Consider the following 18,736-nt stretch of genomic DNA (forward strand, 5'->3'; position numbering starts at 1 on the left):
GATCGCCTGAGCCCAGGAGGCGGAGACTGCAGTGAACTATGATCGTGCCACTGCACTCCAGCCTGGATGACAGAGTGAGATCCTGTCTCAAATAATAATAAAAAACAAACAAAACCAGTTTCTGGGCCTTTGACTGGGGCTGGAGGGACTACTGGCATTGGCTCCATTAGCACAAAGGAATCTTGATGTCATTCATTCCATTCCTCTGTTTCTGGACTGGATCAAACCCAAGTAACCGCAGAACAGTGTGAACTGATGCAGCAATTACACCCCTATACGCCCAAGGAAACTGAACGTTATGTTCACACAAGAACTTACACCTGAGTGTTCACAGCAGCATTATACCTAACAGCCAAAGAGTGAAAACAATCCCAATGTCCATCAACTGATGAATGATAAACAAGCTGTGGTACATCCATACAAGGGAAGATTCAGCCATAAAAAGGGATGCGGCACTACTGATACATGATACAACATGAACAAACTTTGAAAACATTATGCTAAGAAGCCAGACACAAAAGATCACATATTATATAATTATCTTTGTATGAAATGTCCATAATAGGCAAATCCATAGGGACAGAAGGTAAATTAGTAGTTGCCTAGGGCTGTGGGGAGGGAAGAGTAGGGAGTGACTCTCTTTTGGGGGTGATGAAATGTTCTGAATTACACAATGGTGATAACCATCACATTTAGTGTATGCACAACCTATGAAAACACTAAAACCCACTAAATTATATACTTTAAAGGGGTGAATTTTATGGCATATGAATTACATCCATAAAAAAGATTATAATAAAAACCAAAACAGTATGAACAATGATGTGAGAGAAGTACAGAGTTTTATTCTCCAAACTGAAGTTTCTAGACTCCTGAGACATCTAGAAATGTACTCAATGGACATTTCCCAAGTTTCAGTGAAATAATATTCCCAAGAACCGTTTTCCATAAAGAGTGAGACATGAGCCCACCTCTCAGTTCAGACCTAGCTAGATTAACACTGTATCCTGTAACTTCACAGAGTAGTCGAAATCTAAGGATGGAAGAAGACAGGAAAATCAAAGAGAACTTCAGTTTATACCAGCTATCTTTCATGGAGGGAGAAGTCTTGCCCTGCAGGTTCAGGAAACACCCTCTATACTAACGTCGCTCTGGGAGACGGCAGCCCAACGCTTGGGGAAGAAGAGCCATTCACCAAGGAGAGAAATGGAAAGGCTCACATGCCACTGCACTCGCACCCACAACCCTAACTTTCAAAACAAAGGACAAACCAAAAACCCGGCTGTTCCCACGGCCACTGAATCCACTAGTTCAGTTCCTCTTTGGCTGTATGACTCACGTCAGTGACCCATACACTCCAAAGTAGATCTACCGCACCCCTCACCCCCCACCAATGGTTATGAAATGAGGGTGTGTATGAGGGAGTGGGGACTATTCTGACTTCCGTGTAATGAAGTGCTGACACAGATCAAACTCAACCCTGTGACTCCACTTTGCCCCTTACTCACATACCCCCATAATAAATTTGCTTCCACACCTTTTCACTATTGCACCAGATACGAAGTTTCTCCATATGCACCCTTTAAACTGGCCTCTGCGTGTCACTGCATACATTACATATTCAGTTTCTTTAAATCAGTTACTTTTTCAGTACAATACTCCCAGATGGCACAACAAATGCTAAATCACCGTACTTTCAGGGTTTTGTTGGTGGTGGTTTTTGTTTTGTTTTGTTTTTGCGAGACAGGGTCTCACTCTTGTCGCCCAGGCTGGAGTGCAGTGACACGATCTTGGCTCACTGTAGCCTCCACCTCCTGAGTTCAAGCGATTCTCGTGCCTCAGCCTCCCGAGTAGCTGGGATTACAGGTGCGTGCCACCACACCCGGCTAATTTTTGTATTTTTAGTAGACAGGGTTTCACCATGTCGGCCAGGCTGGTGTCGAACTCCTGGCCTCAAGTGATTCGCCTGCTTCAGCCTCCTAAAGTGCTGAGATCACAGGCGTGAGCCACTGCTCCCGGCCTGTTGTCGTTTCTTAAGACAGGGTCTCGCTCTGTTGCCAAAGCTGGAGTGCAGTGCTGTGATCAGGGCTCACTGTATCCTTGGTACTGACCTCCCAGGTTCAAGTGATCCTCCCACCTCAGCCCCCGAAGTAGCTAGTACTACAGGTGCACACCACCAAGCCCAGCTAATGTTTTCCTTTTGTATTTTTTTTTTGTAGAGATAGGGTTTTGCCATGTTGTCCAAGCCGGTCTCAAACTCCTGAGCTCAAGCGATCTCCCTGTTTTGGTCTCCCAGAATGCTGAGATTACAGGTTGAGTCACTGTGCTGGGCAAAATCTCCGTCCTTTCCACTGTGCTTAGACTAAAATCCAAACTCCTTTCCACAGCCTCTGTGCCAACTGAGAACAAGCTGGCTCCCTTCAAGTACTGTCCTCAAGGGGATGGGAAGGGGAAGCAGCCTAATACAACACTCTATTTCAAAATGCAATTGACCGTCAACAAAATGTAGACTGCAGTCCATCCCAATTCCAGGCATGCTTTTCAAAACAGTTGCTCTTGCTTCCCTCCAGTTTCATCTTGTATCATTCTCTCCTACCCCAACCCTCACCATGCTTGGCTCCTCCAGCCTTCTGTGTGTTCCTCAAAACCACCAAGCTCCCTCCCACCTCGGCCCCTTACATTTGCCATTTCCTTTGCTTGGAATATTCTTTGAATGGCTGGTTCCTTCTTGTTAATTATGTTTCAACTCAAGTCACCTCCTCTGAGACTTCTTTCTGGCCACTCAATCCAAAGTAGTTGTGTCATCTAGTCACCCCAATCACTATCACTTCATTTTGCTGTCCTCACGGCATTTACTGGTGACATTATTTTGTTTATGTATTTACTTGTTCACTGCCTGTCTCCTCAAACTAGAAAGGCTCCACAAGTGTAGGAACCTTGACCCTCTAATTCACAGCTACACCCCTAGTTCATGGAACAGAATCGGTACTCAAATACTTGTTGACTAAATAGATGTGTACCACATATATGTATGGCTAACTTATAACCTCTTAAAAATCTCTGACCAAGGCAGGGATTTCCCAGTGCAGTGCTGTAAATACCACTTTATTCACTTTATTCAATGTTTTCCTTATAGCAAGAGAGGGTGTGATTTCCTGTTAAGTTCTTACACCATCTTTGTTCTGAATGTGCACCAGAATATATATACATACATATATATATACACAAGTTTCAATATACTACTTTGAGGATTTGCTCCATTCATGGTTCAGCCTGAAGTCTGAAACCACAGAAACCAGGTAAGGTCATGAAATCTTTTTACGTGACCTCTGAAGTTCTAAATAAGGAATCCCTCATTAAACAAAAGATAAGTTCTCAGTCAGCTAAGAGAAGGAGGGAAAACTGCTACTAGTCAATAATATATACCTGTTTGGAGAAAACCAACACCAAATTATTTAAGCCAGAATCTTCCTTTGCTAAAATCAAATGTCATTTCCTTTTCTCTGAGCCTTCCTTGTCATTCACTCCCAGGATGAAATTATCTGCTGACGAAGCAGTAAGCAGGAAGATCCAGCAAATCATTCTGAACTAAGTGACTTCAATTTTAGTTTTGGTCTCTTGACGATCAGAATTTGAACTAAACTTTTGGAAGAAGGGCCAGTCCTTCAAAGATTTACTTCCAGGGTTCTGCATCAGGAGCCCGCAAGCTCTGACCCAACTTCCAAGCATGGCTCTTTTACCTCCACCCTCATCCACACAGACTTCATCCCAACATATAGCTTCATCATAATGAGCCTTCATCCCTAACGAGCTGTGTGGCCATGTTAGGGAAGGGGAAGGACAGCAGTGAGGTGGTGCTATTAGTGTTTTTCAAAACGTAGTTCGCAGACCACCTCCACCATAATCACTGGAGTGCTTATAAAAGGGCAGATTTCTGGGCATCACCTGGCCCTATGGAATTAGAATCTTTGGGAGTGGGGCTGCTCAGGAAACTGCATTTTTAGCACGCCTCCTCCTGCACACCCCGAGATTCTTTCGCACAGTAAAGTTTGAGAACCAACAGGGTAAAAGGTCCCTAGAAGAGGGGCAGGGAGTTGACTGAGAGAAGACAGGAGGCGCAGGGAAGCGTCTAGGGATGAAAAATGGGGGTGGGGTAAGTGAGGGCAAGCTCTGGGGTAGCGGCAGTCAAGAGGAGTGCGGGATGGGGACAGCTATGAGTGTAAGTGAGGACAGGGCTCTGCAAAGGATCTGAGGCAGCGCTTGGGCTGGGAGGGTGGTCAGAGGGGAGGTCACATCCGCGGACTGGTTAGGATGGTGGGGAGGCGGGGAGAGCAGGGTCTGGACGTGACGGGGAGGAGCAAGGATGAGAATAACGGGGGCGAGGGTCTTCAGAGGGGTCAGGACTGGGAGGTGAAAACTGGAAAATGGGGCTCACAGTGGGCGGAGACCAAAAGTAGAATGGGAACCGGCGAAGGTAGGAGCCAAGGTCTCTCTCCAAAACGGCGCCTCCCCCAAAACTTGAGGCCTTGACAAGCCTGAGTGCAGGGGCAGGACCGGGGAGGTGGATCTCGGGGGAGACCAGCCCAGTCAGAGGCAGCCCTCAGGCCTGAGTCAGGGGTCCCGGAGGTGGCTCAGGGTCAGGCATGGGGTGCTGGAAGATCCTGGGATACCCCGGAGGGCCCCGCTCCAGCTCCCGCTCCCGGAGTCTCCTTCACTCACCATCGCCGTCGCCATCTTGGATCCACGTGTCGCCGTAATGACGTCAGCGGAAGTGGTGCTCCCAGGTTACGGAGTTTAACTCCGCAAGGTGGTCGCCTAGCTTCAACCGCTCCTGTAGCAGCGGTCAGCAGAGGGTAAAAGGAGTCTTAGCTCCTGCTCCACAGTCTGGTCTGGGAAAGTAAGGTCACTGATTAGTTGAAGAGAGAGAACGGTGTAACTATGGAAGCCATATTAGCTCCTGGCAGAAACTGAGCCTCCCCTATCCCCGCTGCATTGTGGGTAATGGGGGTGTGTGAAAATGCGCTCGTGGTCTCAGCGCCATCTTTACTACTGGCAGGAAGACCCATTGCCAGGGCTACCTGAGACCTTGATTTGAGGGAGAGGGTGGGCACTCGGGCTCCAAGGGCAGTCCGACTCCAAGAACAATTTGTAATTATATATTTAATTATTTGTTTGACTGTCTTATATCCTCTTTAGTAGACTGTAATCCCTATGAGGACAGACCCTGTTTTTTGTTTGTTTTTTATTTTAACCTTGCTGTGCCTCATTCCCATCTGTAAAATGGGAAGGGGGTTCATCATAGGCTTGTGATGAGGATTCAGTGACACAATATTAAATAGGATGTATTCAATAAATAATTGTCAGTATATGTTTATTATACTCCTTTGGGCTTGTGGTAGGTGCCCAATACATTATTTTTTAAGTGAAGGAGTGAAAACCAGCATATTCAGTGGAGGGAGATATCTCTGAACGTGGACCTCATGCACCAGCTTAGTATGTAACTCCAGATAAGTCACGCAATCTTCCTAAGACTCAGTTTCCAAATCTGTAAAAAAGAGACTCAAAGAATCATGGTATTAAGGTTAGGAAAGAACTCAAAGTTCATTTGGCCCATGGATATCACTTTAAACTGAATACAGTGCCATCTTAGACTATTTTAAAAAGCTATTAAAAGAATAGTAATGTTAATAATAATCATCAGCACTTGCTGAGCATTTGGTGTGTGCTGCAGCACTTGGCATTGTGCTAAAACAGTTCATAAGACCCTTTTTATCTAATTCTAGGGGGCAAGGGACAGTTGAACTCTGATCCCCACCTATGGGCACCACTGTGGTGGATTCTCTGCAGATAGCTGCCATCTGGTTCTGTCCATCCTTGCATGATGAGCATACGGTTTCCCTCCTCAAGAGATAGACTCTGTTTTACATCATGTTGAATCTGGCTGGTCATGTTGGTTGCTTTGACTAATAGGATGTGCTACAAGTGATTCTGCCAGTACTGAGCCTAGGCCTTAAGAGGATTGAAAACGCCTGATTCTACCATCTTAGTTATAAAGAAGTGTAGCTACTCTGCTGAAAAGGCACCTGGAGAGAGGGAGGCCCAGCCAACTCCTCAAGACATCCCAGAAACTCCAGCTGAGCACTATAATAAGTAGTTGAAGTCATCTTGGACATTCCAGCCTCCACTGAGCTGCTAGCTGAATGCAGCTACATGAATAACCTCATGAACCCCATGTGGACCAAAAGAACTGCCCAGCTGAGCCCAGCTGTTTTAGAGTGGGGTGGTTTATTATAGATCATTTCAGGAATAGATCATTGAAACACACACCCATTAACTCTTGTGACCGGCACAACCATTCCAAAGATTGGAAGATTGGCTATTAACCCCAAGGAGGAGGAAGCTTGAGAGACTAGGAGGAATTTGCTGCAGTCTCATATGTTCCAAACTTGGAACCAGTTTTTCTAGAGCTTCGATCCTGAGTGTTTCCCACCATTTCTAGCTGCCTGAAGAAGGATAACTGATAAGGAGCAAAGCTCCATAAATGGCTTATTATTTTTTAGTATTTCCATTTTTTTCTTCTCATGCTTTGTATTTTCCCCTAAAGGGCTTTCACATCCCAATCTCTTTTAGTGACATAAGCCAGAATCCTAGAACTAGACTGCCTGGGTTCAGAGCCCATCTCTACCACTCATTAGCTCCATAACATGGGCAAGTTTCTCTTTTTCTTTCCAAAAAAATATTTTTTTTGAGATGGAGTCTCACTCTGTTGCCCAGGCTGGAGTGCAGTGGCATGATCTCGGCTCACTGCAACCTCTGACTCCCGGATTCAAACAATTATCTTGCTTCAGCCTCCTGAGTAGCTGGGATTACAGGTGCATGCCACCAAGCCCAGCTGAGTTTTTGTATTTTCAGTAGAGATGGGGTTTCGCTGTGTTGGCCAGGTTGGTCTAGAACTCCTGACCTCAAGTGATCTGCCTGCCTTGGCCTCCCAAAGGGCTGGGATTACAGGTGTGAGCCACTGAACCTGGCCTAAATTTTTTTCATTGTTGTAAAATATACGTAACAAAATATTGACTATTTTAATCATTTTTAAGTGCACAATTCAGTGACATCAACTACATTCACAATGTTGCCAGTCATTACCATCCTCCATCTCCAGAAAATTTTCATCATCCCTGAAAATGAATATCCATATGGAAAAGAATGAAATTGGACCTTTATCTCATACTATATACAAAAATCAATTCAAAATGGATTACAGACTTATAGGGCCAGAAACTGTAAAGCTACTAGAAGAAGACATGGGGAAACTTGACATTGGCTTGGGCAATGATTTTTTGGATATGTCACTAAAAGCACAGGAAACAAAAGGAAAAATAGACAGGTGAGATTGCATCAAACTTAAAAGCTCTGCACAGCAAAAGAAACAAGAGAGTAAAAAGGTGACCGCCAGAGCTAAAGAAAATATTTACCAATCAAAAACGATCTGATAAGGGGTTAATATCCAAAATATATAAGGAGCTTAAACAACTCAATAGCAAAAACTCCCAAATAACCTGGTTTAAAAATGGGCAAGACATCTAAGCAGACATTTCTCAGGAGACAGACAAATGGCCAGCAGGTAAATGGAAAGGTGCTCAACATCCTTAATCATCAGGGAAATGTCAATTGAAACCGCAATGAGCAGTCATTTCACACCTCTTAGAACTGTTATTATCAAAATGACACACAATAAGTATTGGCAAGGATGTGGAGAAAAGGGAACTCTTGTGCACTGTTGGTAGGGCTGTAAATTGGTACGGTCACTATGGAAAACAGTATGAATGTTCATCAAAATTGAAATTAACAATAGAACTACCATATGTTGCAGCAATCCCACTTCTAAATATATATCCAAAAGGGAATGAAATCAATGTCTGCACCCCCATATTTATTGCAGCATTATTCATAATAGCCAAGATATGGAAACACTGCAGCTGTAAACTATTATCTATATTTAATATAAGTACATAACTATATATTATTTCTATTTATAAATATAAAATATATATAATTTTTATATATATGTAACATATATATGTAACATATATATATATGTTATGGAGGAAATGTTCCACAAAGGCAAAAGTGCCCATGAAAATCATCATGCAGCTCTGGTTGGTAGCTTGAAATTCACCATGGTGGGAATGTTGACACCACAAAAATCAAGAAGTGCTACCAATCGGGGCTTGAATTTTTGTTTTGCTGGCAACATTTTTTTCTGTAAAGGGCCAGATTAGTAAATATTTTGGACTTTGCCAATCATACGGTTTTGTTACAACTACTCAACTCTGCCATCTTAGTACAAAAGCAGCCACAAACGTTACATAAATAATAGACATGACTGTGTTCCAATAAAGCGTAGTTTGCCATAGTTTGCCAAACCCTGGTCTAGACTTAAAGTGATGGAGAAAAAATGTTAATATTGCAGATTAAATTTAATGGTGGGCAGTGTCTATAGCTGTTACCTTGTAACTAGCACAAAAATATGACTTTATTTGAAAGTCTTTCCCTGATCAGCAAAGAATTTGCTCATATCATTGACTAAGTCAAGTTCTGATATATGTCTTCTTTATTTCACTTTCATCTTATTCCTGAATATAACCAAAACTATCAACCCACATTCATGTTGGTACTATACTGGGAAAGCCTATTTGTCAAGCAAGTTACCATTGTGGGCAACTGAAGTTTAATCCTATGGAGCAGCTCTGGGAAATGATGCAAACCACACACCTTGGAGTTACCCCACTGAGGGGCAAGGGAGCAAGGCTGTTTATACACCAACTCCTGGAAGTCATTAGCTGAGTACTGTTCCCAGAGGGTGTTAATTCCTTGGCACTTTCAGCCTTCTGGGAACACTGGCAGCTGAAGCTTTTTGCAGTTTTAGGGAAAAAGTCCTCAGAAACAGTGACGCGGGATAATGACCCCTGAAAAGTCCACCCTACTCTAAGAGATACGAGTGGGGCACTGGCAGTGCATGCTGCACCCTTGGAGGTAAGAGTCTAGAGGAAGATTGTCCAGGCTGATATGGTGGTTGTGCCCTAAAAATCCTGTGTTCCACCTATTCATCTCTCTCTCCCTCCCACTGCCAGACCCCTGGCAACAACTGACTTTATTACTGCCTCCATAGTTTTGCTTTTCCAGAATGTCATATAGTTGGAATCATATAGTATGAAATCTTTTCAGATTGAATTCTTTCTTAGCAATATATATTTAAGCTTCCTGAATGTCTTTTCATGGCTGGATAGCACTTTTTAAAAAATTTCTTTTCCTTCTCTCTCTCACACTCTCTTTCCTTCCTCCCTCCCTCCTTTCCTTCCTTTTTTCTCTCTTTCTTTCTTGCTTTCTTGCTTTCTTTCTTTCTAGTTTTGCTCTTTGTTGCCCAGGCTGGAGTGCTGTGGCACGATCTCGGCTCACTGCAACCTCCACTTCTCAGGTTCAAGTGATTCTCCTGTCTCAGTCTCCTGAGTAGCTGGGGTTACAGGCACCTGCCACCACGCCAGGCTAATTTTGGTGTTTTTAGCAGAGACAGAGTTTCACCATGTTGGCCAGGCTAGTCTCTAATTGTTGACCTCAAGTGATCCACCTGCCTCGGCCTCCCAAAGTGCTGGGATTATAGGTGTGTGCCACCACTCCCAGCCTATTTATTTATTTTTAAATTTTCTTTTTGAGACAGAGTTTCACTCTGTCACCCAGGCTGGAGTGCAGTGGCGCAATCTCGGCTCACTGCAACTTCTGCCTCCCAGGTTCAAGTGATTCTTTTGCCTCAGCCTCCCCAGTAGCTGGGACTACAGGTGTTTGCCACCAAGTCTGGCTGATGTTTTTGTATTTTTAGTAGAGATAGGGTTTCGCCATGATGGCCAGGCTGGTATCAAATTCCTGGCCTCAAGTGATCCACCCATCTCAGCCTCCCAAAGTGCTGGGATTATAAGTGTGAGCCACTGTGCCTGGCTATTTTTTTTTTTTTTTTTTTTTTTTGAGACAGAGTCTCACTCTGTCGCCCAGGCTGGAGTGCAGTGGCCGGATCTCAGCTCACTGCACGCTCCGCCTCCCGGGTTTAGGCCATTCTCCTGCCTCAGCCTCCCAAGTAGCTGGGACTACAGGCGCCCGCCACCTCGCCCGGCTAGTTTTGTGTATTTTTTAGTAGAGACGGGGTTTCACCGTGTTAGCCAAGATGGTCTCGATCTCCTGACCTCGCGATCCGCCTGTCTCGGCCTCCCAAAGTGCTGGGATTACAGGCTTGAGCCACCGCGCCCGGCCGTGCCTGGCTATTTATTTATTTTGAGACAGGGTCTCATTCTATCACCCAGGCTGGAGTGCAGTGGTACAATCACGGCTCACTGCAGCCTAGACCTCCTGGGTAGTTCTCCTACCTCAGCCTCCTGAGTAGCTAGGACTACAGGCACCCGCCACCATGCCTGGCCAATTTTTGTATTTTTTGTAGATACAGGGTTTCACCATCTTACCAAGGCTGGTCTCAAACTCCTGGGTTCAAGTGATCCACCTGCCTTGGCTTCCCAGAGTGTTGGGATTACAGACGTGAACCACCATGCCCGGCCAAAATTATTTATTTATTTATTTATTTATATATTATTTATTGAGACAGGGTACTGCTGTCTTGCTGAGGCTGGAGTGCAGTGGCACAGTCACGGCTCACTGCAGCCTCAATCTGCTGAGCTCAGGTGATCCTCCTTCCTCAGCCTCCTGTGTAGCTGGGACGACAGCTGCGTGCCACCACAACCACCTAAATTTTTAACTCTTTGTAGATATGGAGGGGTCCCACTTGTTGCCCAAGCTGGTCTCAAACTTCTGGGCTCAAACAATCCTCCCACCTTAGCCTCCCAAAGTGCTGGGATTACAGGTGTGAGCTACTGCACCTGCACCTGGTCAGCTCTTTTTTCTTAGTGCTGAATAATATCCCATTATATGAATATACCACAATTTGTTTATCCATTCACCTATTGGAGGACATCTTGATTGTTTCCAAGTTTTGGGATTTATGAATAAAGCTGCTATAAATATCCATGTGCCATTTTTTTTGTGTGTGTAGATATAAGTTTTCAACTCATATGGGAGCACAATTGCTGGATTGTGTGGTAGGTTATGCTTAGTTTGGTAATAAACTGCCAAATACCTTCCAAAGTGGCTGTACCATTGTGCATTCCCACCAGCAATGAATGAGAGTTCCTGTTGCTCCACATCCTCATCAGCATTTGGTGTCATCAGTGTTTTGAATCTTAGCTATTTTAGCAGATACTTTTTTTCAATTGTTGGGTTTTAAGAGTTGTTTATATATTGTGGATACCAATCCTTCATCAGAGATATTTTTTGCAAATACTTTTTACAAGCTTGGGGATCATGGTTTTCTTTTCTTTTCTTTTTTTTAAGACAGAGGTTTGCTCTTGTCACCCAGACTGGAGTGCAATGGTGTGCTCACTGCAACCTCCGCCTCCTGGGTTCAAGTGATTCTCCTGCCTCAGCCTCCCCAGTAGTTGGGATTACAGGCACCTGCCACTACGCCTGGCTAATTTTGTATTTTTAATTGAGACAGGGTTTTACCATGTTGGCCAGGCTGGTCTTGAATTCCTGACCTCCTGTGATCCACCTGCCTTGACCTCCCAAAGTTCTGGGATTACAGGCGTGAGCCACCGGGCTCAGCCATGTTTCTATTTTCTTAATAGTGTCTTGGGCAGAGCAGAGTTTTTGATTTTAAAGAGGTACAATTTATCTTTTTTTTTTCTTTTGTGGATCATGCTTTTGGTGTTGCATCTATCCCCATGTTTTTACCTGTCTTTTCGGTGACCAGAGGGACAAATCAGTGTTGGTTTCAGCAGTATAAATTGAAAGAGCAGAAAGCAGAAATTGATCCCTTAACATTGTCCATAAGCAATAGGCTTCAACTCCTGAGATCGTGCCTCAGTCACTGTGGCTGTCATACTTCTATGTAACAAAACAACCCCGGAACACAAAGGCTTATTATCGTAAGCATCTATTTCTCTCTCACATATCCGCAGGTCAGATGGAGTTCAGTTGATCTAGGCTGGGCTCAGGCCTGCAGGTTGGTCTGGGTCTGCTCCATCTGTCACTCATCTTCCTTGGACCATGTTCTTTTCAGGGCAAAAGACTGGAAGGCAAGCCCAGCCCCACAAGCACGTTTCAAGCCTCTGCTTGCATCACATGTGCTAACATCCCATTGGCTAAAGCAAGTCTCATGGTCAAGTTCAACACTGGTGGCACAGGGAAGTGTACTCCTCCCATCAGATTATTATCACAAATCATAAGGCAAATTTCCATCAGAAGACCCTGGACTCTGCTTTCATGTACCCAAGCCACATCCCAAACTAGAAAGCAAGAAAGAAATTACCAACTAGGTAAGTTGAAACACTACTAGCTTTATTTTCCACTGTTCTTATAGTCAGTTCCTAAGGTCAGAACCCCACCCTACTCAGAGGTACAGAATCAAGTTAGTGTAGGATTCTCTGGGACCCAGGGGGTGATGTGGTGTACAACCTTCAGGGGATGCAATAATATGGAAAGGTGGTGTTTCCTTTTTACCCACTGTCCACCTCTTTCTGTCTTTCTCTGTGTGATAATAACTAGCTGCCAGGGATTCTCAGCTGAGGCAACATTAGGGAAGCCCCCACCACTTTGTCTTCTCTGCTTCCTACGCAGGTCTCCCACCTCTCCACTGAGAGCTTCCTCTGTAGGGTACTAGATACTCTCAGCAGCCATATCTCCAGATCGGGATTCCTGCAATGGCAAATACCACCTCAACAAGTATAATGGCTGCTTGACCATGGGGAATGTCAGGTCTGCAGGCAGCCCCCAGCCCTGGAGGCAGCCCCCAGCTCTGGGGAGCTGTAAACTGACCAGCTTTTGTAGCATTGTGGCCTAACGGGAAAGTCAGGGTCCCGAATCATGAGAAACCATTCCTGTCATCCTGGAAGACCCAGCTCCTTGGAGGCAAAACCCATCCAGCATCTGGATACCAGTGGAGAAGGCAGGACAGTGCCCCCCACCGAGAGATGTTCATGCCCTAACCCTCAGAGCCTATGAAAATGTTACCTCACATGGCAAAAGGGACTTTGCAAAGGTGATTAGGAATCCTGAGATGAAAAGATTATTCTGAATTATCCAGGTAGGTCCAAGGAGTTCTTACAAATTAAAGAGGGGAAGAAGACTCAGAGTCAGAGGAGATATGATGAAAGCAAAGTTAGGAGTAATGAGCGAAAGGGGCTGATGAGTGAAGGAATGGGAGCAGCCTCTAGAAACTGGGAAAGGCATGGAAACAAATTCTCCCCTAGAGCCTCTAAAATGAATGCAACCCATTTCAGTCCCTCTGACTTCTGGAACAGTAAAGTTATACTTGTATGTATGTGTGTATGTATGTATGTATATATGTATGTATGTATGTATGTATGCATGCATGTATGTATTGAGACAGGGTCTCACTCTTCTGGAGCAGTAAAGTTATACATGTATGTATGTATGTATGTACTTATTTATTTATTGAGAAAGGGTCTCCATCTCTTGCCCAGGCTGGAGTACAGTGGCACAATCTCGGCTCACTGCAACGTCCACATCCCGGGTTCAAGCAATTCTCCTGCCTCAGCTTCCCCAGTAGCAGGCGCCCACCACCATGCCTGGCTATTTTTTGTGTTTTTAGTAGAGACAGGGTTTCAGCATGTTGGCAGGCTGGTCTTGAACTCCTGATCTCAAGTGATCACCCACCTCAGTCTCCCAAAATGCTGGGATTACAGGCATGAGCCATTATGCCTGGCCCAGTAACGTTATGCAGTTGTGTTGCCTTAAGCCACCAAATATGTGGTAATTTGTTACAGGAGCAAGAGGAAACGAATACAGCCAGCAACTATTTTAGGACAGTTAGAAAACCTCAAGTATCGAACCCCACTTTTCTTTCCTTTCTTTCTTTTTCTTCTTCTTCTTCTTTTTTTTTTTTTTGAAACGTGGTCTCACTCTGTTGCTCAGGCTAGAGTGCAGTGGCATGATCATAGCTCACTGCAGCCTCGACCTCCTGGGCTCAAGAAATCCCCCGCCCCTCAGTCTCCCAAAGCACTGGTATTACAGGTGGGAGTCACTGCACCCAGTCTGAACCCCACTTGTCTTTGTACTTCTGGTCCCCAGGAGAGTCCGTCACACTTTCTGACTTGTCATACAGCAAGATGGCAAATAGATATTCAGGAATTGGAAGGACAAGAAAACCAACCTTTTGGTAAAGACTTTGGCATTTATATCTTTTATTTAAATATTCATTTCACTATTTTGAAAGTTTCCCTTCCAAATCACAGCTGTAACTAAAATCCAACCATTCCAGGAAATAGAAATATCAACTTGGGGGCTTCCTGAGAATGTCAGATTATGGATTGCGAGAGTCAAAAAGAGATTTTCCAGTCCAACCCACTCACTGGACAGATGAGGAAACCGTGGCTGAAGCGAGGGTGGGTGTCTGGGAGTAGGGAGGGGGCGTGGGCCCTGGTGGATGGTGCTGGAGCCACCTTGCAGCCACCACCTGGGCACCCCCTGGCCCTACCCTGGTCCTCCCCATCATGGCTGCTGTTGGTACTGGCTCTCTGTGGCCGTGTAGAAGTCATCCAGCACACTCTGGATGTATTCGAAGGTCGGCCGCTCCTCCGGACGGTTCTTCCAGCAGCGCATCATGATGTTGTAAAGCTCCTCTGGGCAGTTCTCCGGGCGAGGCATCCGGTATCCACGCTCCAGAGCTCGGATCACTTCGGGGTTTGACATCCCTGAAAAGGAGCCGTGGAATTAAAAAAGGAAGCAGTTGGGAAATGAGAGCCCAGGGGTGGCAGGTCCTGTGGCCCCCCCCAGCAGCCATCACTCCCCACCTCGCTCGCAAGCTGAGCCCCTCCCACTGTGAAAACCAGAGACTTCCACCCTCAGCTTCACTTGCAGCTAGGTCATAGGCCGGGGACCCAGTTTGGGCCAATGGGAGCGGATGGGGAGGTCTGCTGGGAGAGTGCCAGGAAAGGTTTTCCTCCCGCTTAGAGGAGAGGCTTTGGAGAACGCACCCTTCCTTTGAACACTGTGAGATACTTATGATACTTGGAGCTGCAACAACCATCTGACAACATGGAGAAGACCATCACAGAGACAGGAACCCAGAGTCCTGACAGCTGCTGAACTGCTGAACTAACCAGTCACCCATGGCAGATGGGGAGTAATAGCTTGCTTCTGTTTCAGTTACTCTTTGTCTGTTATTTTGTTGCTTGCTGCGGAACACATCCTAATGGATTTAGCTTCTACTGTGTGTTGCCTAGTTTTAACTAGTGCACCCTCAAGACAAAACAGTCAGGTGGTCAGATTCAATGTCAACCTATGGATGGGACTATTTTCTTGTTCAATTTAAGTTTTTATTAGTTATTCATAAGAATAGCCATTCAATATCTGTGATCCCCAATTTTATATTATCAGTCTCAAACTCCAAACTCATGAACTCAAGTGCTTCCTTTACTTGGATGTCTCTATACTTAAGTCATCTCAAACTTAACAGAGCTAAAACAGAGCTCTTCAATTTCTGTCCCTAGACCATTACCCACCCTATGGTGCAAAGCCAGGGTAATCATCCCTGATTCTCTCTCTCTCACCTCCTAAGTCAGCAAGTCAAATCTTCTCTTCTTTTGAAACGTAGCAGCAGTTCATCAACGTATGCCAGTCACGAATGCCACCACCCTGTCCAGACCATCATCACCTCTGCCTGGACCACTGCTGTGGCCTCCTCAATGGCTGCCACCCTGTTCCCCTTCCCTCCCATTCACTCTCCACGCTGAACCAAAACATCGCTTAAAAATGGAAATCACCAGCCTGTCAACATAGCAACACCTTGTCTCTCAAAAAATTTAAAACATTAGCTGGGCATGGTAGTGTGTGTCTGTAATCTCAGCATTTTGGGAGGCCAAGGCTGGAGGATTGTTTGAGCCTGGAAATTAGAGACCAGGCTGCGCAATGTAGTGAGACCAAGTCTCTACAAAAAAATAAAAAATAGCCAAGCATGGTGGCACATGCCTCTGGTCCCAGATACTCAGGAGACTGAAGTGGGAGGATCACTTGAGCCTAGGAAGTCGAGGCTGCAGTGAGCTATGATCGCACCACTGCACTCCAGCCTCGGTGACAGAGTGACACCTTGTCAAAAAAAAAAAAAAAAAAAAAGAAAGGTGGAGAAAGGACAAGATCTGATTCACAGTTTAGAATTATCCTGGCTGTATGTGGAGAATAGGCTGTAGGATGAGGAGGGAGAAAGCAGTAAGACTGATGAGAAGGCTGCTGCACCATCCATGGGAGACGACACTGGCCTGGATGTAGTGGAGACTGTGGGGTTCAAAGTGGTGAGACGTGGGATATGTTTTGGAGTTGAGTGGCCAAAATCTTGTGACTGCTCCATTGTCACAGGGGTGCGGACAGGCACGGTGGCTCACGTCTGTAATCCCAGCACTTTGGGAGGCCGAGGCAGGAGGGTTACCTAAGGTCAGGAGTTCGAGACCAGCTTGGTCAACATGGTAAAACCTCATCTCTACTAAAAATACAAAAATTAGCCAGGCATGGTGGCAGGCACCTGTAATCCCAGTTACTCAGGAGGTTGAGGCAGGAGAATCGCTTGAACCCAGGAGGCAGAGGTTGCAGTGAGCCAAGATTGTGCCATTGCACTCCAGCCTGGTGACAGAGTGAGACTCTGTCTCAAAAAAAAAAAAAAAAAAAAAAAAAAAAAGTCATAGGAGTGAGAGAGAAGGAAGGGCCAAGGAAGCCTCCAGACTTCAGGCTTAAGACATTGGATGGATGGAGGTGCCTTTAACTAAGATGGGAAAGGTGAGGGAAAGTTGGGGGTGAGGATCAATAACTCAGTTTGAATGGACATGTTGTCTAGATGAACCCGTTGCCAGGATGCCCTGGAAGCAGCCCCGAGCTGATGTCCTTTCCCTACCTGGGTAAGGGATGCGGCCGTAGGTGACGATCTCCATCAGCAGGATACCAAAGGACCAGACGTCTGACTTGATGGTGAAGGAGCCAAAGTTGATGGCTTCAGGAGCTGTCCACTTGATGGGGAACTTGGCCCCTGCAGGGTTGAACAGAGCAGAGTCAGGGGAAGGTTGGGGAGCTATGAGGGTTGGGATTCTGCTAAGGTGGGGGAACAGGCAAGGGCAACAGTTGCCAACATCTGCCCATGCAGACCTGCAATTCCCCTGTTACGTGGCCTCCCTGTGGAAGCAAGGGACATCCATCCTGAGGACAGATGGCTAAACAAGGAGGAGTGGGCAGAGGGGCCTGGGGTATGGCGTGGAAGTTCACTCTAGAAGCCTCTTCATTGATTCAGCTAATACCCCAGTTAACTACAACTCCGAAGAGTGGAATCCCGGAGGCCACAGCTCTTTGGGGACAGAAGGATGCTTCAGAGGCCCTTGAGTCCAGATTGCAGCCAATGTCTCAGTCCTCTCACCCCAGGCAATGGGAAAAGGGAGGATTCTGGCTCCCAGCCCATGAGGTTTCCACCAGTCACTGTGTGTCTCCCCCTTTACCCACCCCTCCTCCCACCTAGTCTGACATGGGTTTAGTTAGCCTTTTCATTTTTTTTTTTTTCTTTTAGAAGCAGGGTCTCACTCTGTTGCCCAGGCTGGAGCACAGTGGCACAATCATAGTTCACTGAAGCCTCGAACTCCTGACCTCAAGCTATCCTCCTGCCTCAGCCTCTCAAGCAGCTGGGTTCACAGGTGTGCCCCACTATGCCAAGCTAATTAAAAATTTTTTTGGCCAGGTGCAGTGGCTCATGCCTGTAATCCCAGCACTTTGAGAGGCTGAGGAAGAGGATCACCTGAGGTCAGGAATTCGAGACCAGCCCGGCCAACCCTATCTCTACTAAAAATACAAAATTAGCTGGGTGTGGTGGCAGGTGCCTGTAGTTCCAGCTACAGGCTGAGGCAGGAGAATTGCTTGAACCCAGGAGGCGGAGGTTGCAGTGAGCTGAGATCATGCCACTGCACTCCAGCCTGGATGATAGAGTCAGACTCCGTCTCAAAAATGAAATAAAATAAAATAAAATTTGTAGAGACAGTGTCTTATTATGTTACCCAGCCTGGTCTCAAAACTCCTGGGCTCAAGCAGTCCTCCCACTTTGGCCTCCTAAAGCACTGGGATTACAGGTGTGAGCCACCGCACTGGGCCTAGTTATCCTTTTTTAGTGTTTATCTTAATTATATCATGGTTGGTGAACAAGGTCTATAGAATATTGTTCTTTGGAGTTTGTTGAGACCTGCTTTATGACTGAGTACACGGTCAGGTTTTGAAAATGTTCTGTGTGTGTGTTTGTGTGTGTGTGTGAGAGAGAGAGTATGTGTGTGTATATGTGTTTTCTCCTTCCTCCTTTGGATCTAGATACTTTTCTTGATTTCCTGCTTATCTTCTTCTGGTTTAGACATTATACATTCTACTTTTATTCCTTTAGTCATTACCCTTATTTATTTATTTATTTATTTTTTGAGATGGAATCTCGCTCTGTCACCAGGCTGGAGTGCAGTTGTGCTATCCTGGCTCACTGCAAGCTCTGCCTCCTGGGTTCATGCCATTCTCCTGCCTCAGCCTCCCAAGTAGCTGGGACCACAGGCGCCCACCACCACGCCCGGCTAATTTTTTGTGTTTTTAGTAGAGACGGGGTTTCACCGTGTTAGCC

At 45.7% G+C, this 18,736-nt stretch overlaps 3 protein-coding genes across 6 annotated transcripts in view; 1 reads left to right on the forward strand and 2 right to left on the reverse strand.

The window, feature by feature from the left end:
• Positions 1 to 4,969, reverse strand: part of TM9SF4 (transmembrane 9 superfamily member 4) — a 56,382-nt gene extending 51,413 nt beyond the window's left edge. The window contains exon 1 of one of the 2 annotated variants that reach the window (XM_050807093.1): positions 4,720 to 4,969. In XM_050807093.1, coding sequence (XP_050663050.1) covers positions 4,720 to 4,734 — 15 coding nt within the window. In that variant the 5' untranslated portion in view covers positions 4,735 to 4,969. Of the gene's footprint in view, positions 1 to 4,435; positions 4,461 to 4,719 lie in introns of those variants that run through there. The other variant, XM_050807095.1, reaches the window with a different exon arrangement.
• The window catches only part of DUSP15 (dual specificity phosphatase 15), a 746,139-nt gene that overhangs the window by 489,570 nt on the left and 237,833 nt on the right, over positions 1 to 18,736 (forward strand). The window lies entirely within an intron of this gene.
• HCK (HCK proto-oncogene, Src family tyrosine kinase) overlaps positions 14,268 to 18,736 on the reverse strand; it is a 50,632-nt gene continuing 46,163 nt past the window's right edge. For all 3 annotated transcript variants that reach the window (XM_050807146.1, XM_050807144.1, XM_050807145.1), the window contains exons 12-13: positions 16,997 to 17,128; positions 14,268 to 14,807 (exon numbers count right to left, since the gene is read on the reverse strand). In XM_050807146.1, the coding sequence (XP_050663103.1) occupies positions 14,605 to 14,807; positions 16,997 to 17,128 (335 nt within the window). In that variant the 3' untranslated portion in view covers positions 14,268 to 14,604. The remainder of the gene's footprint in view (positions 14,808 to 16,996; positions 17,129 to 18,736) is intronic.

The sequence above is a fragment of the Macaca thibetana genome, chromosome 10 (assembly GCF_024542745.1).
Source record: "Macaca thibetana thibetana isolate TM-01 chromosome 10, ASM2454274v1, whole genome shotgun sequence".
Taxonomy (NCBI): Eukaryota; Metazoa; Chordata; class Mammalia; order Primates; family Cercopithecidae; genus Macaca; species Macaca thibetana.